The 23,871-nt window shown below is 47.0% G+C and overlaps 1 protein-coding gene across 1 annotated transcript in view; it reads left to right on the top strand.

Annotated features, from left to right (window-relative positions):
* LOC115088270 (myosin-9-like) overlaps positions 1-23,871 on the top strand; it is a 50,447-nt gene that overhangs the window by 20,293 nt on the left and 6,283 nt on the right. The window contains exons 4-7 of the mRNA XM_029596388.1: positions 618-772; positions 8,786-8,948; positions 14,481-14,639; positions 18,265-18,432. Of these exons, the coding sequence (XP_029452248.1) occupies positions 618-772; positions 8,786-8,948; positions 14,481-14,639; positions 18,265-18,432 (645 nt within the window). The remainder of the gene's footprint in view (positions 1-617; positions 773-8,785; positions 8,949-14,480; positions 14,640-18,264; positions 18,433-23,871) is intronic.

The raw sequence follows: 23,871 nt of genomic DNA, 5'->3' as shown, positions 1-23,871 counted from the left end.
GAAAGACAGGGGAGAAGAAAAACTGATACTTCACGCATATCCAGAATAGCTCTCTGCTTCAACGGCAGGGGAGAAAAAAAACTGATACTTCACGCATATCCAGCATAGCTCCCTGCTTCAACGGCAGGGGAGAAGAAAAACAACCAATAAGGGCTGAATAACACAGTCTGGGTAAAACAAATAAGCATGGGTGTAGCTTGCTTATTGCGGCGGTTACTTCCCCTACTACCCATAACTAATCAAGCTTGATATTTCACTTGGTTGCAGCTCCATCACTGCTCTCTACATTAATGGTGGGGGTGGAAGGGAAATAGAACCAAAGAGCTAAGAGAAACAGATAAGTATGAGAAAAAAAATGTGAAGCTTGCTGGGCAGACTGGATGGGCCGTTTGGTCTTCTTCTGCCGTCATTTCTATGTTTCTATGTTTCTATAATTAAAAGAGTGATACAGGGAAGAGAAGAGAGAATGAAAAATGAATCAAGATATGGACAAAGAGACTGGGGGGCTTGAAACACAGAGAAAGTACCCCCACATTTTACCCCCATTTTATCCCCTGCTCCCCACAATGGTTACTCAATATGTGCACATATAATTCGTTTTCTGTGTCTTGATAAAGCTAAAGCAGAGGTCGGAGCAGCAGAAAGCAGTGGAGTTGCAGGTGTCCGAGAAAAACATGGAGATTCTGAAGGTGCAGTCTGGTATGCATGAGATGGAAGAGAAAATTCAGCAGCATACTGCAGTCATGCATGAACAGATCACACGAGATCTTAGGTATCATCTTTGTCTCCTCTCTCTTTATCTCCAGATATCAAAAACATTGCCAAAATTGTTGTTTCTTTCGCCCTTTTTGAACACACTACCAGAACCCTTACCTATTCTCTTATCCCCTCCCACTTACATTACTGCAACCTACTTCTCACAGTTCTCCCAGTGAACCATCACTGTCCATTAGAATCTATCCAAAATTCAGCTGCACAGCTTATTTTTTGCCAAAGTTGCTACACCTATATAACCCCTCTTCTCAAGTCCATATCCATTCCTGCATACAGTTCAAACTCACCCAGAAGAGTCTTCACTCTGCAGCTCATAAGAACGTAAGAACATAATATTTCCCGTACTGAGTCAGACCAAGAGTCCATCAAGCCCAGTATCCAGTTTCCAACAGTGGCCAATCCAGGTCACAAGTCCCTGGCAAAGAATAGATCCAATCCTTCTTACTCACTATCAGGGCTAAACAATGACTTTCGCAAGTGCACGAAGTGATTTTTACCAAAATTTCGGCAAAATTCATATTTCATGTTAGTACGCACTAATGGAGTTACTGCGCACTACATATATGTTAATGCACAGTAATACCAATTAGTGCGCACTGATTTTCTAGCTAACAAACTCCTGAATTGATACTTTTTAATTTTTAAGTTGCATTTTTTAGTGCGCACTAACATTAATTACAGCGCACTACTACATACTTAGTGCGCCGTACGTTCTATTAGGGCGCACTAACTAACCTATTAATGCGCCCTAATGGGCCTTAATGCGCATTAACTAGCTAGTGTGCACTATCTCGTTCGGTGTTTGTGCACAGTAAGGCCAATTAGTGCACAGTAAGGCCAATTAGTGTGCACTAACGCACTTCGTCGATAATTGCGGGAAAAAAAAATGAACCGTGCGAAAACTAAATTTTCCACGGAGCGCCCGATCCAAAGCCCAAACCAATATCTTTAAACAAAGCACATCTCTAGTAAATAATGGATTCACATTTACCCGTTCTAGACCTCTCATGATTTTAAACACCTCTATCACATCCCCCCTCAGCCGTCTTTTCTCCAAGCTGAACAGTCCTAACCTCTTTAGTCATTCCTCATAGGGGAGCTGTTCCATCCTCTTTATCATTTTGGTTGCCCTTCTCTGTACCTTCTCCATCACAACTATATCTTTTTTGAGATGGGGCGACCAGAATTGTACACAGTATTCAAGGTACGGTCTCACCATGGAGCAATACAGAGGCATTGTGACATTTTTCATTTTATTCACCATTCCCTTCCTAATAATTCATTACATTCTGTTTGCTTTTTTGACTGCCGAAGCACTTTGAGCCGACGGTCTCAATGTATTATCCACTATGACGCCTAGATCACTTTCCTGGATGGTAGCTACTAATGTGGAACCTAACATCGTGTAACTATAGCAATGGTTATTTTTCCCCATATGCATCACCTTGCACTTATCCACATTACATTTCATCTGCCATTTGGATGCCCAATTTTCCAGTCTCACAAGGTCCTCCTGCAATTTATCACAATCTGCTTGTGATTTAACTACTCTGAATAATTTTGTATCATTTGGAAATTTGATTACCTCACTCGTCGTATTCCTTTCCAGATCATTTATAAATATGTTGAAAAGCACAGGTCCCAGTACATGTTCAACCTTTTAAAGCATAAGCTGTTGTGATCCTGGTCGCGACTTCCTCGACCAGGCTCTTACCTCCAAGGTTCAGCCGGCCTCCCCAACACCGTTCCAGGCCTGTACAGGCCTTTCCCCTTTCTCCAGCCTGGCCATGCCCACGAAGTACGCGCGCGCAAAGAGGCAGCTCTTAAAGCTGCAGGGGCGGGAAACCTTGGCCGGCCCCTGGAGTGATGTCAGATGCCGGCAGGGTATTTAAATCTGATCCCTGCTCCAGAGAATCGCCTTACGAGGTTCACTCCTGTATGAGTAGCTAGTTGCTGTTCCGTTCCTGCTTCTACTTTGATCCTGCCAGGTCCAGCTTGTTCCTGACCCAACCTTCATTCCTGCTCCAGCTCTCCACTCCAGTTGCAGCCTTGCCCTGCCCTCGGACTGTCTTCCTGGCTCCTGACCCCGGTTCGTCTGTTGGTGCTTCTTGTCTGCTGCCTGCCCTGAACGTGGACCACCTTCACACTGCTGACCCGCCGTCCCGGGAGACCTCTCCTAAGTCCAGCGGTCCGGGTCCTCACGGGCTCTTCCTGAGGGGACCTCGAACTTCCAGGGCAAAGCTCCTGCTCGGTCTCCCGGCTCCGTGCCGCCTCTCGGCCAATCCATCTCTGCGTAGCTCAACTCTCCGCATGGCCGACCCTAGGGTCCACCATCCCGGTCACAACAGTTTGCAAGGCCATGGACCGGGCGGACATTTCGGGGCTACAGGCCATTCCGGGAAGCAGAAAGCCTGCGAGGGAGTCAATTGGACCGTTAGATGATCGAGGGGTTAAAGGGGCACTTAGAGAAGATAAGGCCATCATGGAAAGATTAAATGCCTGAGGCACTCCACTGCCCACCCTCCTTCACTGAGAAAATTGTCCATTTAATCCTACTCTCTGTTTTCTGTCTTTTAACCAGTTTGTAATCTACGAAAGGACATCGCCACCTATCCCATGACTTTACTTTTCCTAAAAGCCTCTCATGAGGAACTTTGTCAAATGCCTTCTGAAAATCCAAATACACTACATCTACCGGTTCACCTTTATCTACATGTTTATTAACTCCTTCAAAAAAATGAAGCAAATTTGTGAGGCAATACTTGTCTTGGGTAAAGCTATATGTTCTGTGATTTTGATCTTTAGAACACTTTCCACTATTTTTCCTGGCACTGAAGTCAGGCTAACTGGTCTGTAGTTTCCCGGATCGCCCCTGGAGCCCTTTTTAAATATTGGGGTTATATTAGCCACCCTCCAGTCTTCAGGTGCAATAGATGATTTTAATGATAGGTTACAAATTTTAACCAATAGATCTGAAATTTCATTTTTTAGTTCCTTCAGAACCCTGGGTGTATACCATCCGGTACAGGTGATTTACTAATCTGCAGTTTGTCAATCAGGCCTACCATATCCTCTAGGTTTACTGTGATTTGGTTCAGTCCATCTGAATCATTACCCATTAAAACCTTCTCCGGAACAGGTATCTCCCCAACATCCTCTTCAGTAAACACCGAAGCAAAGAAATCATTTAATCTTTCCACGATGGCCTTATCTTCTCTAAGTGCCCCTTAACCCCTCAGTCATCTAACGGTCCAATTGACTCCCTCGCAGGCTTTCTGCTTCGGATATAGTTTTTAAAGTTTTTACTGTGAGTTTTTGCCTCTACAGCCAACTTCTTTTCAAATTCTCTCTTAGCCTGTCTGATCAACGTCTTAGATTTAGTTTGCCAATGCTTATGCTTTAAAAGGATGAGCATGTCAGAAGGGGGATTTGAACCCACACCTTTATCAGGAGACCAGAATACCCAGCACAAGGAAGAAGGAACACTTGAGTCTGGCATCTTAGATCACTCAGCCATTCACGATAGGGTGATTTGCAGGGGCAGACCCTGGGCTGAACCTCAGGGCCCAGATTCTTGACAAGATGGTCCGGCTATTCCGCAGGGAGGAACTAAGCCCGCTAATACCTGCAGTCTTGGAGGAGCTGGGTATTGATGCTCCCCCTAAGAGCTCGGAGTTGGGAGCAGTGGACCTGGTTATAGTGGGGCTTCGGGGTCCCACTAGGGCTTTTCCATTCCATCAGTCTGTGACTGTCTTGATTTTCCAGGAGTGGGATACTCCGGACAAGGGCTGAAGGTCACTCAAGCCATGGACAAGTTGTATCCGCTTTCGGAGGAAGCGCTGGATCTCCTGAGGATTCCTAAGGTGGATGCTTCAGTTTCGGTGATCACTAAGAAAATGACCATTCCGGTCACTGGCGTTGTGGCGCTCAAGGATCTTCAGGATCAGAAGCTGGAAGGTCACCTCAAAAAGATTTTTGAGATGTCGACACTGGGAGCCCAGGCTGCTATTTGTAGCAGTTTTATGTTGAGAGCAGGTCTGCGCTGGCTTCAGCAACTACAGATGGACAGGCCAAGCGGCTAGAAGCTGTAGTGGCCTATAGTGCGGATGATCTCTATGACCTTCTCCGTACTTCTTTGAGGTCCATGTTGGCGGCAGTGTCAGCTCGGAGACTCCTCTGGTTGAGGAATTGGGCAGCAGATATTTCTTCCAAGGCACAGCTTGGTTTGCTGCCCTTTAAAGAGAAGTTGCTCTTCAGGAAGGACTTAGAAGAAATGATTAAGTTCCTCTGGGCGAATAAGGTACATACGCTATCAGAGGTCAAACCGAAGGCTAGAAATGCTTTTCCCTCTCGCTCTCACTTTCGCAGAAATCGATGATTCAGGTCCTCCAGATCTTCAGGGTCCTCTTCACGTCAAGGCGCCGGCAGGCAGCAGTCGTGGAACCATTCCTTTTGTGGACGCTGGACTGGGTAAGATGGCTCTTCCCAGGGGCATGCAGAGTTAAATCCCCCCAATGAAGTGAGGCTGGCTCACTCCTCAATGCCAATGATAAGGGGGCTGGTTGGCTCTTTTCTACGAGGAGTGGGTCAAGATCTCGTCGGACCAGTAGGTCTTAAGTGTCATAGAAAAAGGCTACGCTTTAAAATTTGCTCAGCCTCTAAAAGATTGTTTTCTGGTTTCCCCGTGCTCTTATGAGCAGAAGAGGGTGGCGGTTCGGGACTCCGCCCTCTGCCTCCGAGAGTTGGGAGCCATTGTGCCTGTGCCTCCGGAAGAACAAAGGCGGGGTCGTGGTACCGAAAGAGGAAGGTGCCTTCTGTCCCATTCTAGATTTAAAGAAGGTAAACAAGACTCTGAGAATCCCTCGTTTCCACATGGAGAGTCTGCAGTCCATCATTGCATCGGTACACAGAGGGGGGTATCTCGCCTCTTTGACCCGATGGAAGTATATCTGCATATCGGGACATGGCACAATCACCAGAAATATTTGAGGTTCATGATTCTGGGAGAACATTACCAGTTTTGCGCCCTGCCTTTCAGATTGGTGATGGCTCCCAGGTCTTGCGTCAGATAGAAACCCACATGGGGTCCATCATCTTTGTAGCTCCAGAGTGACCCTGAAAGCTGTGATTTGTGGATCTGATTAACTTGGCGATCAACGGTCCGGTGCATCTCAACCATCTTCCGAATCTTCTTCGACTAGGTCCAGTATTTTTCGATCACGCGGATCGCTTTTGTCTAGTGGCCCGGCTTATGAGAGGAGACAGTTGATAAAGAGGGGGTATTCTGATTCTGTTATCTCTACCCTTCTGCAAGCGCGGAAACCGTCCACTTCGCTCGCCTATATTTGTGTCTGGAGGGTTTTCGACTCTTGGTGTTGCGGGTTGAATGTGCCCCCGTGTCGGGCTTCAATGGCACATATTCTAGCCTTTTTTGCAGGATGGCCTGAAGAAAGGTTTGGCTTGCGGTTCTCTCCGGGTGCAGGTCGCGGCCCTAGGGTGTCTGTGAGGCAAGATTGACGGGGTTTCACTGCCAGCTCATCCAGACGTGTCCCGTTTTTTGAAGGGGGCTAAGCATTTGCATCTTCTGGTCAGAAAGGTTTGTCCTTCGTGGAGTTTGAATTTGGTTCCTCGGCATAATTCTTTACAGGGATAGGAAGGAACCTTCCTTATACTTATGTTGTGCAGTTATACGTTTTTTTTTTTTACAGAACATATTGTTGTAGCCATTGATTGTTATGTTTGGGGGGTTTTATCCTCTAATTTGTTATTCTGCTATGGTATCGTTAATACTGAAGGATCGCAGGTGGCACACCAAGTTAAGAGGCGGTGCCTTTTCAGTTTTTTTCTCTGACTCCATCTGCTGGAAGCGAGACACAACCCAGCGGTCTGGACTGATCCTTGGTACTACAGGAACGAAAATTAGCAGGTAAGAACCAATTTTCCTTTACTCCAGCGCTCCCTCTCTCCTCCACCTCGTCAGTGCGCCACAGGGGGGCCGGCTTTTGTTGTTCCTGCTGGTCCCTCCCTGATCACATCGGCGTCAGGAAATGCACGCTGTGGTCTCGTCTCGGGCCAGGAAGGCTTTCCTCACCCTCGAACGCCTTCAGCTGAGGTAAATTATTATTACTCTGGCGCTCCCTCTCTCCTCTACCTCCACCAGCCAGGTTTTAATCCAGGAGATAAGGCACAGCCAAAGTAAACTAACTTCAGCAAAGAGCTGACTAAAGAGATTCAACAGAAATCTTTTCTGAATAAACAGGTCTTTAAATATTGCCTAAAATATCCTGGATCTGCATTAAACTATGATTGGCTCACAATGAAGGGAATTTTCAAAGGATCATGTGGGTGTTCTGCATATAAAAATAGCACATACACACTTAAGTAGCATGTGCACACATATATGCTTTCTTATAAACCTTGAGAATATGCCCAGATAAATGTAAACAGGGAAAAAAGGGGCAGTTTAGTGGTATTCTGATGCAGGGTTAAGTAGGCACACCAGTTGCTATTTTGTCAGCATTCATGCATTACAGAACTCATCCAAACTATTTTACACCACTAAGAGATTCTCTATTATCAGTATTGATGGGTAAATAAGTAAACCTGCTAATTGACGCGTGCAGTTGAAATGGGACGTGTTGTCTGCAGTTTTTGGGTGGGAGGTTAGGATGAAGTGCTGGAGGGTCTAGGTCAGTGATGGCGAACTCCAGTCCTTGAGTACCACAAACAGGCCAGGTTTTCAGGATATCTACAATGAATATGCATGAGAAAGATTTGCAGGCACTGCCTCCATTGTATGCAAATCTATCATGCATATTCATTGTGGATATCCTGAAAACCTGGCCTGTTTGTGGCACTCGAGGACTGGAATTTGCCATCACCGGTCTAGGCGAATTGGAGAGCTGGGTGGACTGGTGGAGATATTTGGCGAACTAGTGATTCCAAGTACGCGTGCAAGTATTCCTAGAAATGTATGCACATAGGGGTAGATTTTAAAAGGGTGAAAGTGGGCATAGATGTGCGCGCGCTACCTGGCGTGCGCACATGTACACCCGGTTTTATAACTTGCATGCACAGCACGCGCAAGTTATAAAATCTGGGGTCGGTGCACACAAGGGGGTGCACAGTTGTGCACCTTGCGCGTGTAGAGCCGCGCAACCTTCCCCCTATCCCCCACCCCACCTTCCCTTCCCTTACCTCTTCCGACCTTCCCCCCCCCCTTCTCTTTTTCCTTAGTTTTGTTCCAAAACTTACTTCAGCCCATTTTTGCAAGCCCTGGGACTTACACGCATCCCGGGGCTTTACGCTCGTCGCTGGACCTTTTTAAAATAGGCCCAGCGCACGTAACTCTTTGAAAATCTGGCCCATACTTTTAAATTCTGGGTTATGCAGTTTTATAAAATGAGAATGTTTTTCATATTCCTGCATTACAAGTATATGTGCATACTGAAACATGTTCGTGTACTTTTGGGACAGAGATACTCTATTATAAACTGTGTGGCTCTCGCCATACGTGGCATACATTTCCGTGCACCCACTTAAATGTACAAGTGGCGTACCACAGACAGTTTTGAAAGCTGATTGTTGCTAATTGGATAGGTCAGCGCAGCACGTTGAGGTTAATGAACCTTATTGATATGAGAACATGTAAAATCTGTTATCTTTTTTTTATCTTTATATGAATTTATAAATTGCCTAAAACGGTACTCTAGGCGATATATAGATATGGGAGCTGCCTTTCATGTACATCATTCCAGCAATGTCCTCTGACTTGCTGTCTACAAAGTTCTATAGCCTTGCTTCTCTCTGTCTTTCTTCTTTTAGTTTGGTAGTGTTTTTTTATTGCTTTATTAACCACATGGTGTAATTTTCAAAAGGATTTACTTGCATAAAACAGGTTTTTATGCGTGCAAGTGGGCTTTGGAAAATTGCTACAATATATGTTACTTTTACACATATTTTGAAATTACCCCCAAAGACACAGTAACTTAGCACGTGGGTTTCTCGACAGGAACGAGATAACACTTCTTCATCAGCAGCTGCGAGAGAAAACTCTGCGGGGAGAACAGGACCGGCTCCTGAGGAGTAAAATAATGGACGACTGCGCAGTGTTGACCAAGGAGAACGCCGCGCTGGGCTCCCAGCACTTGGAGATCAATAAGCAACTGGATATAGTAAGAGCGAGGAATGGTGTGGGATGTTTGTGCCCTAATGCATTTAAACAGGAAGCGGGGCCGGCATCTCCTGCTTTTGGTTTGATTTCTGCAACCAGTGTTATTGACCAAGAAAAATCCCATGACCACAACTTGCCCAAGTGCCTTGTTTTCCTTCTTAGTACTTGGAAAAGGCATTGCTGGTGGGGTGAGGTGGGGAGAGGGCAGCATCTGAAAGGATTCCAGGGTCTGGCCTCTTGGCTTGACCATAGCTCTTCGGCACAAAAGACTCCGATTTGAGCCTTCCATCCACTGGCACTGGTGGAGTGTGGGCACACTACAGGGGCAACACGTTTGAACTCCTGGGAGGAAGGGAAGGCGGTTGCTGCTACTATACATTTAGAAAAAGGGATGGGGAAAAATTATATTCTGGTTTTTCATGACTGAATGAGTAATTAAAGAAAAGACAGGGATGGCATGATAGACTTGGTGGTAGCAATGCTATGCAGAAAACCTGGGATAGATCCCCGGCTCCTACTTCATAGGTCATTGGGGGAAGGGGGCGCTGGAAACACTGAAGAGACAACAATCATAGCCCCCTGGAAGGAGGGCATTGCAGCCATTGTATAACAGCGACACCTGCTGCCCAGAGCTTATATGCGCATTATCAGGTTTCGTATGAAGCTATGTCTCTGGATGAAAAGACTGTTGTTGCAATGGCTGGGCTAGAAAAGGAGCAGATACCAACTGGCTGAGCTGCAGGCTAAGAGCCAGGGAAGCCTGGGTTTTAAATCCTGCCTCTCCTTCTGATGCTTTTTGTGATCTTGAGCAAGTTACTTCACTCTACATTGCCTCAGATATCAACTTAAACTGTAAGTCCTCTGGGGGACAGGGAAATATTTGCTGAATGTAACTCATCTTGAGATGAGATGTAGAAAGGCGAGTAATGAAATCCAATTTGGAAAACCCTGGAATAAGAGAGAAAAAAGCAAAGTAAATAATCTTACTAAAGTGATAAACTTACTAACACATATTAGTTAGTAACAGTAGCATAATATATCATAATATCTCCAAAGTAATAGGGAAAAATTAAAATGTCTTAAAAACTGCAGAGGAAAGTAGCGTGCAACCCCAACTTCTAACAGAGAACAAGGGCTTTAAATTACATTTGCAGTAAAACAATGTCCAGTTTTCATACCAATTGCAGACTTGCCCTTGAAATAAAGAAACGGCACCATCAAACCTAATCCAAACCTCCCAGGATGCTGGGTTTCCTACACCTAACCCATGCCTAATGAACATCACAACAGTCTCTCTGAGCTACCTTTGAGCCCTCACCATTATGTACATCGTTAGTACTGGGAAAAGCAGGGTTGAGAGGGTAAAAAATATAGGGGACGAGAGGGACTTGTGCAATAAATGCTTATCCACCTACAACGGTAGAGGCCCAGAGAAGGATGACAACCAGACTGAATTGGAAAAGGAGCAATATCCTGCAGGTAGTCAAGCTTGTACATACTGTTATGCATGCTGTCCACGGCAGACCCGCGGCACAGCACCCTCACCTCTCTGTAGTAACTCCAGCTCCTGGTTCCTCCTCTCTGGTGGCAGGGGGCCGCCAGCTCTGTCCTTGGGGCTCCCCTGGTGCCTCTGGCTTAGTTGCTGTCTCTGGCATTCCCGGTCCAGCCACCATGTCCATTGCTTCATGTCGGGCCTCTCCGCGTGGCCCGCGGAGAGACACTGCTACTCGGCGCCATGCTCCTCCCTAGGTGCGTGCGCATCTTCAAGCCTTAAGTAGGACCGCGTTGGGAACTTAGCCGCGGCCCTGGATGAAGACGTCAGCGGAGCACCAGTACTTAAGCCCGGGCTCTGCTCCCTAGCTTTGCCTTTGCAACAGGTCTCCTCGCTGGTCGAGTACTCGTTGCCTCCTTAGCGATTCATCTCATTTCCGTGTTCCTGTTCCTTGTTTGATCCTGGTTCCTGGCTCTTTGTTCCTACGTTCCTGTCTTGCACCTTTCTACGGATTGCCTACATGGACTTTGACTTTGCTTCGCCTGACCACAGCATTGACTCTCTCCAAGCCCAGACCTCTGCTTCGCCTGACCACGCCATTGACTCTCTCCAAGCCCAGACCTCTGCTTCGCCTGACCTCGCCATTGCTCCTCTCCAGACCCAGACCTCTGCATTGTCTGACTACTCCATTGCCTCTCTCCAGACCCAGATCTCTGCATTGCCTGACTACTTTGTTGCCTCTCTCCAGACCCAGACTTCTGCATTGCCTGACTATGTCGTTGCCTCTCTCCAGACCCAGACCTCTGCATTGTCTGACTACTCCATTGCCTCTCTCCAGACCCAGATCTCTGCATTGCCTGACTACTTTGTTGCCTCTCTCCAGACCCAGACTTCTGCATTGCCTGACTATGCCTCTAGACCTTCTCCGTGATCAGACCTCAGCCTTGCTTGCCACTGCTTCCAGATTGCCACCAGCCCTGACTCAAGCCTGTTCCTTGACGCCTCTTCTGCTTACCTCCTGGACTTGGTCAATTCAGGCTTCGGCCTGCTCTTGCTCGGGCGCCCCCTGTCTGCCTTCGTTCCTTAGGCGCCTGAGACTCCAGGACACAACTTTGTCCAGTGTAAGACTGTACCATTTCTCTCCTGCTGTCTCTGGGCTGAACTCAATCTCCTCATCGACTACATACAGAGGTCCACCTAAGTCCAGCTGGCCCCAGCACCCAAAGGCTCATCCCACAGGGAACGAGAGCTGGCATTGGTGAAGCTCCAGCTGGCCTCCATTCATCAGCCCTCTCCGCCTGCCGATGGTGGGGACCCATAGGTCCCTACCTACGGGTTGCGTCAATCCCACCTCGGCCCAAAGGTCCCCCTCCGGTGCAACACATCCGACAAATGGGAGCTATCATTAGCTAGAGCAGTGCAGTTAGAAATAATTGGGCAGACTGGATGAACCAAGTGGTCCTTATCTGCTGACATCTATTATGTTACAATGTGTATCAGCAAGATTCAGGCAAGATGCCTTAAAAACTACTGTCATTAAATATGCTTTAGCCCCACCCACAAATTATGTATATAAAAACAATTAGCTAAACATGTTGTGTATTTATCTGTTCATTTTGTAATAAGATTGTGTATAATCCTATTCAGGGTTGCACATACTGAAGTGACTTTGAAAATATTGGGGCAAATTTTAAATACTTGCGCGAGCGCATACTTTTGTTTGCCCAGCAGGCGCGAACAAAAGTAAGCTGGATTTTATAAGATACGCGCGTAGCCGCGCGTATCTTATAAAATCCGGGGTCGGCGCACGCAAGGGGGGTGCACATTTTTGCAACCTGCGCGCGCCGAGCCCAGCGCACACTACCTGTTCCCTCCGAGGCCGCTCCGATTTCGGAGCGGCCCCGGAAGGAACTTTCCTTCGCCCTTCCCCTCCCTTCCCCTACCTAACCTACCCCCCCCCCGCCCTGGACCTATCTAAACCCCCCCTTAACTTTGCGCATCGGCCGGCTGCCCTGCTCCGTGGTCCGGTCCCGGGGGCTGTTCCGGAGGCCGCGGCCACGCCCCCAGAATGCCCCCGGGCCGAAACCAAGCCCACGTCGCCACCCCCTAAACGCCGCGTCATCCCGACACGCCCCCGACAGGAAGCCCCGGGACTTATGCGCGTCCCGGGCAGTGGCGTAGCCAGAATTGATTTTTTGGGTGGGCACAAGGTTAACATGGGTGGGCTGTAGGCATGCAGGTCTACTAGTTGTTTTTTTACTGATAACTAATGCCAAATTATGCAGCATAGCATTCACATCTACGCCTAAGTATGAGGTTTACTTAATGATACAAACATAATTCACGGTGATTTGTGGTACTTTAGCCTTCTTATTATTACGATTTTATACACGGCTCCTACCTGTCCATAAATTTTGAGAGAGCGGTTGTGTTGCTTCTATTTAAATTGCTAACATCTCAAAATATAGATATATATTTTTACCTTTGTTGTCTGATCTTTGTATTTTTCTAATCAGTTGGTCCTGGTCTCTTTTTCCCATTTTTTCCCTTATAGCTCATTTCCTAATTCCTTTTCAGTGTCTTTCTTCTATTACTGTCTTCTTCCCTTACACACACACACACACACACATATACACATACACGCTTTCTCTCACAGACTCCCTCTCACACACTCAAGCTCTCACTCTCATATGCTCTCTCCCCCGCCCCCCCAACCTCACATTCAAGTTCTCACTTTCTCACCCCTCCCCAGACTTATATTCTTATGCACACACAGACACACATCCAGGCACCCATTCTCACCCACCCACAAACCCATGCTCCCAGTCTCACCCACACATATTCAAGCTCCCATTCTCATCCATACATATACACATTTAAGGTACTATTCTCACCCACACATACACACATTCAAGCACCCATTCTTATCCACATATTCAAGCTTCCATTCTCACCCACCCACACAACCCAGGCTCTCATTCTCACCCATATATACACACATTTGAGCTCCCATTCACCCACCCACAAACCCAGGCTCCCATTCTCAACCACACATTCACACATTCGAGCTCCCATTCACCCACATATTCAAGCTTCCATTCTCACCCACATACACACCCAGGCTCCAGTTTTCACCCACACACACTCCCATTCTCATCCACACATACACATTCAAGCACGTGCACAGCTTCCGCTTTCTCCCCCAGAGCAGGAAGATCAGCTGCCTCTCCTGCTGCCACCGGCCTCCTGCTATCTTCGGGCGTCGGGCCGTACTGCCCGCCGAACTTCCTGTCGGGGGGGGGGGGAGCGGAAGCGCAGCGCACAACGTCCGCTTCCTCCCTCCCCCAAGCAGGAAGTTCGGCGGGCAGTACGGCCCAACGCCCGAAGATAGCAGGAGGCCGGTGGCAGCAGGAGAGGCAGCTGATCTTCCTGCTTTGGGGGAGAAAGCGGAAGCTGTGGGCGGCGCTTCCGCTCCCCCAAACAGGAAGTTCGGCGGGCCGTTTGGTCCGAAGATAGCAGGAGAACGGGTGGCAGCAGGAGAGGCAGCTGATCTTCCTGCATTGGGGGAGGAAGCGGAAGCTGCCCGCGGCGCTTCCGCTCCCCCCCTCAACAGGAAGACCGGTTGGCCATACGGCCGCAGCAGCGCTTCCCCATGTGTGCCGTGATGGCGCGCGAGGCGTGGGTTCTCTTGTTCGCTGTCGCGGGGATGGGATCCCGCGACAGCCTTGCAGTTCCGGTGCCGGTTGGGTGGGCCTGGGTCTAAGTTGGGTGGGCACCTGCCCACCCAGGCCCACCCGTGGCTACGCCACTGGTCCCGGGGCTCTGCACGCGCCGGCGGCCTATGCAAAATAGGCGCGCCGGCGCGCAGGGGTTTTAAAATCCGCCCCATTGTGTTTATTTTGAAGGTTAATATTTAGTTTTCTAGTGATTATAGGACTGGGTAGAGGTTTCAGATAGACAATTGCCAGAATCAATTGCATGTTTCTTTTATGTGCAGTTCACTCTTATGTTGACCTTAATGTGATTGATTCCTCATTGTAGGAGAGACGTCTTAAGGAAGAACATTTTACATCTCATTCTGCGAGCATTGCTCAGCTTCTGACTGTGAAAGACCATGAGGAGCAACTGCAGCGTGAGCTCAAGAGGCTACAAGCACTCCTGGAACAGGAGAAAAGCAATTTTAAGGACATAATGAAAAAGGTAATCTTTGCACACGATGATTTCCTCACACTGCACTCTCTGTCGTGTCCTTGTCACAAGTCAGTGACGTGTAGCAGAGCTCACAGATTCACAGGAATCTGACACATGAACCGTGATATGAATGCTTGTGCTAATGCCCCTGGAACAATGCTGAGATCACAGTTCCTTTCATACTGCTTACTCATGTATACTAATGGTAAACAACACACAGGGATATATTCTCAAAAAATTTTCTACCATATAGACAAGAACATACACTTACGGGTAGATTTTAAAAAATTGCTCGTTCGCGTACTTTTGTTTGCGCACCAGGCGCAAACAAAAGTACACTGGATTTTATAAGATACACGCGTAGCCGCGCGTATCTTATAAAATCCAGGATCGGCACGCGCAAGACTGCCGATTTTGGGCAGCCTGCGCGCGCCGAGCCACACAGCCTGCCTCCGTTCCCTTCCCCTACCTAACCCACCCCCCCGGCCCTATCTAAACCCCCCCTCCCTTTATCCATGGATTTACACCTGCCGGAGGCAGATGTAAATCCGCGCGTGCCAGCAGCCTGCTGGCGCGCCGAGACACGACCCGCGGGCTGTTCCGGAGGGCGTGGCCACGCCCCCGGAACGCCCCCGGCTGGCGCCACGCCCCCGGGCACGCCCCCCAAACGCGGCGTCACTCAGCGATGCCCCCGACACGTCCCTTTTCAGAAACCCGGGATTTACGCGAGTCCCGGGGCTCTGCGCGCGCCGGCAGCCTATGCAAAATAGGCGCGCCGGCGCGGGAGGGCCCTGCTGGCGTAAATCCAGCTGGATTTACGCCAGCAGGGGGTTTAAAATCCGCCCCTAAGAGAATTCTCTTTAAATTTGAATACACTGTTGTACAGAAATTTTTATTAACCTCCACAAAACTGTAAACATATACACAATTAAAACTAATTAATCGCAATCATACCAAGCATTCACACATTAAAATCTAAAACCCAATGACACAATGTAATATCTCTTACAGTACATCAGATTAAAGTGCAAAAACAATGCATATCAAATGTTTATAATGCAAAATTTGAAACAGTACTGTTCTTCCTAAAGTTTCTAATATTATCCAAATTCTTTCTTCAAAGAAAAAATGTAAAGAGTTGTCCGCTTCCTCTCCCTTTACAGGGGCCCAGATTCTTCTGGTGCATGAGCGTGTGCTAATTCTCTGCACGCTGCACTCGCAGAACTGTTTGCATTAATCCACAAATTATCTAAGTGGCTTGCATCTGGGGCGAATTGCCCTCCAACACTCCATCCACATATACTCCGTCCGACAAAGGATCCTTGTTTCATCCTCACCTGGGCTTCATCAGGGACTCGTTCTTAATAACTATCGGTATTTCACCTGTCTTATTCTCTCAATCAGAGTGCCAAATTTATCAGCTTTTAATTCCAGCCTCGAAGTTTTCAACTCTCCACAGAAGACAACGGATATCACGTGTCACAAAAACGACGTTTTCTTCTGTGGAGAGTTGAAAACTTCGAGGCTGGAATTAAAAGCTGATAAAAAGATATTGAATTTCGAACGGCAGTAACACAGATAACAAGCTGACGTGCACTGAGGTCTCTGGTTTTAAAATATGGAGTTATGCGCGCAACCTTTGACCCCATCCCAGAACGCTCATGTTCTACCCATACCCCACCCCTTTTCCGCCCTTTTATTTTTGACGCGTGCATTCAGTATATGCGCATGTACTTCATAGCATTTTAAAATCTTCGTTGCGCGCGGCCACATACACGAGTATGTGGGCATTTTTGCGCAAGCAACGCTTTTAAAATCGACCTCTTCCCTGTACATACCCGGATCAGTCCAGACTCCTGGGTTTTGCCTCCCCTCCAGCAGATGGAGACAGAGAAGTTCAAACAGACTCCGTCCTATACACCTGAGGTGCCACCTAGAGTCTGTCAGTATTTCTCTGTCTCCAGCAGATGGTGGAGGTGCAAAACCATGAGTCTGGTTAGGTGTTAGTTAGATTTCGGTTGACATAGATAAAGTGTAAAAAGCTGCATGATGATGACAGAACCTAATGAGGAGGTAAAAAGGAAAGTGAGCTGAGCACTGTGCTGTGAGAGATACCAAGAGAATAGCAGTATTAAGGCATAGAACATTTTCTAAACTTTGTCAATACCTATACCCATGAAGAGAGATGGATTTTGACATTTGATGCCCCTAGACTTTGTCATTACTTCCCCTTCCCTCTCACTGTACCTCAGATCTGATCTCTTAACCATGTACCCTGGTGGACCTCTGATTCCATTCCACACTACCCCAGCTTACTTCCATGTCCACTTTCCCCCCCACATCTCCAGTTTCATTTTCTCCCCCATTCCAGGGTACCTCTATTTCATTTTCTCCTCCCACTGGATACATTCCTCCAGTTTCATTCCTCCATCTCCTCCCCCAGTATACCTCCAATTTCATGAACCTCTGATGTCTTATCCTCTCCCCACTTCTGCTGTGCTCACAGCCTCCCGTGTGGAAGTCCGGAGGGGCAGGGGCCTTTAGTGTCTGAGAGCACAGGATGGCCCCTTTGCAGCATGGCTGGAGCCCTGATATTCGCAGCAGCGGCAGAGAGGGGATCAGAGGTCCAGCTGGGAACTTTGCTGCCCCAGATTCTTGCCACTCTAGCTAGGAAGCCTGCGCATAAATTCAGCTTTGTACAGGAATATTTCTTGAAAATTAGACCTAATTTATGCTATGATTGAATTCTTCAACAAGAAAGGTAAGAATGAGAATTTTATATTTCCCATTATGACTGTATGTACCAGAGAAAAAGGAATTTTTGTGCAGTGAATATTAGAATGAGAATACAAAATAAACTCAAATGGTGAGCCAAACTTTGCTGTCATTTAAAATTAGTTACAGTAATATTTTAAGGCTCTGTAGTTCTGATTTTGCTCTAGGCACAGCATTGGATTTGAAAATGTTGCAATGGGGCAACTCTGCAGCTTGGCGATTGGCTTTTGAATGATATTGGTAACTTGTCTGTTTTTTATTTTGTGGTTTTACTGTTTTTATTATGCTATGTGTAACTTTGTAAACTGCTTCAGGAATTTTCCCAAGACTAGGGCAGTAGTATATACATTTTTAATAAATAAATATAATGACTGAGACAAGTTTATGCTTAACAGATTTGCTTTGATTAAGTGCCATGTAAAGATGCAACCACAAAAATCTAGTAGCATAAATATAACAATTGAATACTTTTGTATAAGGTTGGAGAAGTCTCATGTTAACTCAGAATCCTGATTTCAAATGGTGATCAACAGTCCAACGTGATAGGAACCTCAATAAAAAAAATTGTTTTGCATGTGACTTGTGCACTTCCACAAGAAATGTATTCTGGGAAACCAAAAAATATTCAAATGTTATCTGAGTAGCTCTCAATAAAATGAATTTAATCCATCAATTTCTGTATGTATGAGTGCGTCACATTTTCAGAAGATATATTTGCCAATATGAGCATGTGATGGGAATATCTATTTTCAAAACAGCATGTTATATGTTATCTGTACTGATGTCTTATATTTTGTATTTACCCTTCTGTGCATAATTTTTGTGTTTGCGTTCTTATGTTCCTTGTGTGTTTCCCAAGATTCAGATTCTGGAGAAAGGGAGCACATCATTAGACTTGAATGTTGCTACAATGTCTAGTCAGATAGCAGAACTGAAAGCTTTGCTGGCCAAGGAGGAACAAGACAATACTCAGCTCCGAAGAGATAAGACCTTGTTGGTAGATCACGCATCCAATTTGCAAATGCAGGTACTGAAATGAACGTTGTGGCATATCTATCTGAACTGCAACCTTTAATCAGCCATTTTTACTGTCCTTCATATCTGGCTTTTGGGTTGTCAGGGTAGTGATGGTCTGTAAATTTTGACCAAGTTTCTTCCCAGTTTACACAGACAGAGAAAACAATGCACAACTTCTGCTGTCATAGGAGGTGAACCGATATCATCATCATTAGACAATCAGAAAACAAAAGAAGCACAGTAATTACACTAGGCAACACATTTTCACAAAAGTCATGTTACAGAAATGAAATTAGTCAATTCTTATACATTTCCATGTGCTAAACACGAATGTGACTGTGAAAATGCAAAATTGGCTCTAGTTTTTTTGTAATATGCAATAATATAATTACATCTTGAACTGTATGCCAATAGCTCACTGGGCAACACATTTTCACAAAAGTCATGTTACTGAAATGAAATTAGTCAATTCTTATACATTTCCATGTGCTAAACATGAATGTGACTGTGAAAATGCAAAATTGGCTCTAGTTTTTTTGTAATATGCAATAATATAATTACATCTTGAATTGTATGCCAATAGTAGGAGACCTAAATACCGTTTGAAAAATGAAGTCATAGACTACGTCTTAGATTTCTTTGCTTGTCTCTTTACACCTGTCCGGGAGCATCTCTGTGGAGTGTCCAGCAGTAGTCAGCCAGCATGAATATTTCAAATGCTCACCCTTTCTGACTGGGCTTCATATAGTACACTGCTGACGTCAGCTTACTCAGCAGCAGCATGGCAGTAGAACTGCATTGCATCAGAAAATGATGTAATAAACTCTGGATGATGTGTGCATGATGGTATTATGCAATATGATGCAATATTACATCATTCTAGGCTTATTTACAGTCATACTGGATAAATTTACATGACTAAACATAGAAAGTGAACTATATTAAATATCTTCAAAACGAGAGCCAATAAAAACTTTTCATGGTCATATTCATGTTCAGCACATCAAGATACTACAGTAGGACCTTTTTAGGTCAGTAACACTTTCATTGTTGCCCAGTGTTATACTACAAAAAAAAAATAGCAAGAAATATTTTTTACTAAACAAGAAAAATAATCTGCTACTGGGGCAAATTTTAACAACATTTTGTGACAATCTCTGAATTGGAATACAATCTACTTATACAGGTGCTTCTAGCCACTAAATGTGAATTGGCATATAAGTGGATTCAGGCAGTGTTATGTTTATTTATTTATTTATTAGATTTCATATACTGTCACTAAGACAAGCCATCGTAACGGTTTACAACATAATAAACGAAGAAATAAGAAAATCAATGATACTAAGACAAATACAATCATAACAGTCTTCTTGTAAAATCAAAACAATTAGAAATGGAAATAAAAGTGTCCATCAAAGTGTAAACTAGAAATTCATAAAAACAAATACCATGAAATCAACAATAAAAATTCAAGAGATAAATAAAGTTATAAAATACTAATATCTCTAATAAAACATGAAGAACAGGCTAATAATAAACTAAACAAAATAAAAGCAAAAGTAAAAAGAAAATAAAAAAATCATTAGAAACAATCAGAGACAAGCTAATAAAAGGCATAAAAATAGAATAGGAGCTCAAGCTGTGTATGCCTCACTGAAAAGCCAAGTTTTTAAATCACGCTTAAACTTTTTAAAATTGGTCTCCAATCTTAAAATAGTTGGTTGCATGTTCCAGATTTTAGGTCCTGCCAATGATAATGCTCTCTCCCTCACTTGGTTCAAGTGCGCTGAGTGTACAGAGGGTAAAGATAGTAAGCCCTTATTTGCCGAACATAAATTTCTTTGTGGGACATGCAGTCTAATAGCCGTATTTAACCAATCTACCTGTTCACCATATATCAGTCTGTGCAGGATGCAAAGTGTTTTAAATTTGATCCGGGATTCTATGGGTAACCAATGTAGCTCAATTAAAATAGGAGTGATATGGTCAGATTTCTTTTTGCCAGTTAAAATTCTTGCTGCTGCATTTTGGAGGACTTGAAGTGAACCAAAGGAAGATGCAGGGAGGCCTAAAAATAAAGAGTTGCAATAATCTGTGCTTGCGAATATTAAAGCCTGTAGGACTGTCCAGAAATAATTTTGTGATAGGAGGGGTTTCAGATGCTTCAGTGTCACTAGTTCCACAGAGTGTATTATTTGGGGAAACTAACAGCTATTAAAAATGGTTTCTTGCCCAGATTTGAAAAGAATTATACACCCTATCTTAAGTGGCTGACAACCAGTCAAGGCGCTGAGCAGTAGTATGATTATTTCTCCTAGGACAAGCAGGATGGTAGTGAGTGACATCATCAGATGGAGCCTGGCATGCAAGGTTCCCCTTCAGTCTCTTCTTTTCCACGGTGCAGTAGCCTCGCAGTTGTGGAGTTCCAAACCCTTGAAAGCATTTTTGCTTCTTTTTCAGGGTTTTTTCTGCGTCGAGTCCCCCTTCGCATTCGGTTCCTCCGGTAGGTACCCTTTTTGCCATCATTATTCATAGTCGATTCCCAACTCCCACTTTTAGGTCTCCGTCAGTCATCAACCGCGCGCCAGCCTCTTTTTCGATGCCATCGTCGGGTTTTCGACAGTGCCCTCAGTGCCCACAGACCATGTCCATCATGGATCCACATGAGGTGTATATCCTCTGCTTGGGGGCCTCGCACGACATCCGAGGATGTCGTTTGTGCGATCAAATGACCCCCAAAGTGCATCGTGCACACCTGGATAAAATGGAGAAGCTTTTTGGCTCTCCAAAACCCTCCACTTCTGCGTCAGTATCCTCCACGCCTAAGGACGACGGGGAACCATCCCCGTCTCTTCCCCTGGCAGTCTCACTCTCCAGTACCCCTAAGGATTGAGGAGAGGGAGATCGATCCTCGGTGATCTCTCCCTGCCCCCTAACTTCGGGGTCGTCATCGTCCTCGGTGCCAGGGAAAGACCAGGCCGCATGCCGGAAACCCAGGAAGCATCGACACTAGTCACCGTCCCAACACGGTTCCAATTCCGGAGTGGCTTCGGAGGCTGCCGAGCCGCCATCGAAGCAACATGGCCACTGGAGGCCCCATCCTCCAGTGCCCCCGGTAGCCCGAGGCGTTTCCCAACAGCAACAGTGCTGAATGCTGTGCCTCCTCGTGATCCCTCCAAGGGTGTGCCAGCGACGCCTTTCCTCCTCCATCAGTCCTTACTACCCAGGACTCTCAGGAGGAGTTGGACCGCAGGGTGCAATCGGCGGTGCTCAAAGCGCTTCAGAGCGTCGAGCTGCCGGTGCCACCGGTGCCTGAGCCTCCGCCTTCGCTGCTCGTGCCCTTGCTGGAGAATCTGGACTTCTTCTTGGCGCCCTACCAACGCAATGGTGCCTGAGAGGCCTCCGATGCCTCCTCAGCCACCGACGCCCTCCACTGGAACAATCCAGATTCCCGGGTCCAAGGAGGAGAATGAGGGCTCGGGGACTGGGCAATCATGCAGCTGTTCCCCGGGCCGCCGCCGGTTCCCCCCAGCATACCACGGTTGATGCCCAGGGGTCCATCGATGCCGTCAGTGCCCCCACGGCCCTCGGTGCCTTTGGAGCCCAGGCCTACCGCCCCTCCTTGTTCCCACCCTTGTCGTCTGGACCCTAGCGAGGAGGAAGGTCCCTATGACCCGTGGGGCGATGACTCCTCGGACGAGTCCTTGCAGTTCTCAGACGACTCCCTCTTGGAGCCTTCCCCTCCAGAGGAGCAGCGTCGATCTCCACCTGAAGACCTGTCATTCATCAGCTTTGTAAGGGCCATGGCAGAAGCCATCCCCTTCCAGCTCCTGTCAGAGGAGGATACCCATAAAAAGATGCTGGAGGTCCTCCAGTTCATCGACGCTCCAAAAGAGATTGTGGCGGTGCCAGTCCACGACATCTTTAAGGATCTCCTCCTCCATATGTGGGAATACCCAGTGTCTGTTTCCCCAGTAAACAGGAAAACTGATGCGACTTATCTGGTTCAACAGGCTGGGCTCTTGCAAGCCCTTCTACCGGCCAAGGAAGTACTTCCCTCCACCTGCCCGTACCCGCTCACCTCGGTCCAGCCCTAGAGGTCGGGGCTGGCAACAGTGAGTTCTGAAGGCCCAACCAGCTCCCCAGCAGGCCCCGTCCGTCAGTTTTTGACTGACGGCGAGGGGACATGACCCAGACGCCAGTTCCCCTGACAGCCAATCCCCCAGTTGGTGGCAGGTTCCTTTGTTTCGCCCACCATTAGGAAGCGATCACTTCAGACCGTTGGGTCCTCTCCATTATCTGTCAAAGCATTTGCCTGAACTTCAGCAGGCTCCCAGAGACTGCTCCCCATGTCCATTGTGGGGTACGCCCACCCAACAGGTCATCCTTCGATCGGAACTTTCCGCCTTTCTAGCGGCACTCGCGGCAGAACCGGTTCCCCGCGAGCAGTGGGGCCACGACTTTTATTCGAGGTATTTCCTCATTCCTAAGAGGAATGATGGCTTACGCCCCAATCTCGACCTTAGGGTATTAAACCGATTTCTCGTAAGAGAAAGGTTCAAGATGGTCTCTCTGGGCATGCTGATCCCGTTCCTCCAAAGGTGAGACTGGCTCTGCTCCCTCAACTTAAAGGAGGCTTACAATTGTCCCCAACTACAGGAAGTACCTCCGCTTTCTGGTGGGGACGGCACATTTTCAGTACAAAGTGCTGCCCTTTGGGCTGGCTTTAGCCCCACGCATCTTCATGAAATGCTTGGCGATAGTGGCTGCCTACCTCAGGCGTTGCTCAGTTCACTTCTTTCCGTACCTGGGCGATTGGCTGATCTGGAGCGAATCACACTCTGGGGCACTGAACGCTCTGGCCTTGACTGTTCAGAACTGACAGACCTTGGGATTTGTTATCAACTTCCCCAAGTCACATCTCAATCCGTCTCCAAGGCTGGACTTTATCGGCGCCAGGTTAGATATAGCACAAGCAGTCACCCTCTCCTCACTGGCTACCCTAGTTCGCAACAGAAAGAAGGTGCCAGCCCATCTGCTGCTTTGCCTGCTGGGCCACATGGTGGCTTCGGTCTACGTGACCCCCTTGACCCGCCTCCGTGTGACGGACTCGCAGTGGGCTTTGCAGTTCCAGTGGTGACAGGCATCCCAAAATCTGGAAGTGCCAGTGACGGTCATGAACCCTCTTCATCTCTCCCTGACCTGGTGGGAGGCCCTGTCCAATCTGGAAATTGGACTCCTATTCCAGCCCACGCCACCCCAGATGACCCTTATCACCGATGCCTCGCCTCAGGGGTGGGGGATCTACACGGACGGTCTGCATACCCAGGGCCTTTGGATTGCACCGAAGCCCGCTGCCAGATAAATTTCCTGGAGCTGCAGGTGATCCGGTATGCCTTGTGGGCCTTCCAGGACAGGCTATTCTCCAAGGTCGTCCTCATCAAAATGG

Source organism: Rhinatrema bivittatum, chromosome 3, assembly GCF_901001135.1.
Source record: "Rhinatrema bivittatum chromosome 3, aRhiBiv1.1, whole genome shotgun sequence".
Taxonomy (NCBI): domain Eukaryota; kingdom Metazoa; phylum Chordata; class Amphibia; order Gymnophiona; family Rhinatrematidae; genus Rhinatrema; species Rhinatrema bivittatum.
The sequence above is the reverse complement of the archived record's forward strand: the minus strand, read 5'-3'. Positions and strand labels throughout refer to the sequence as shown.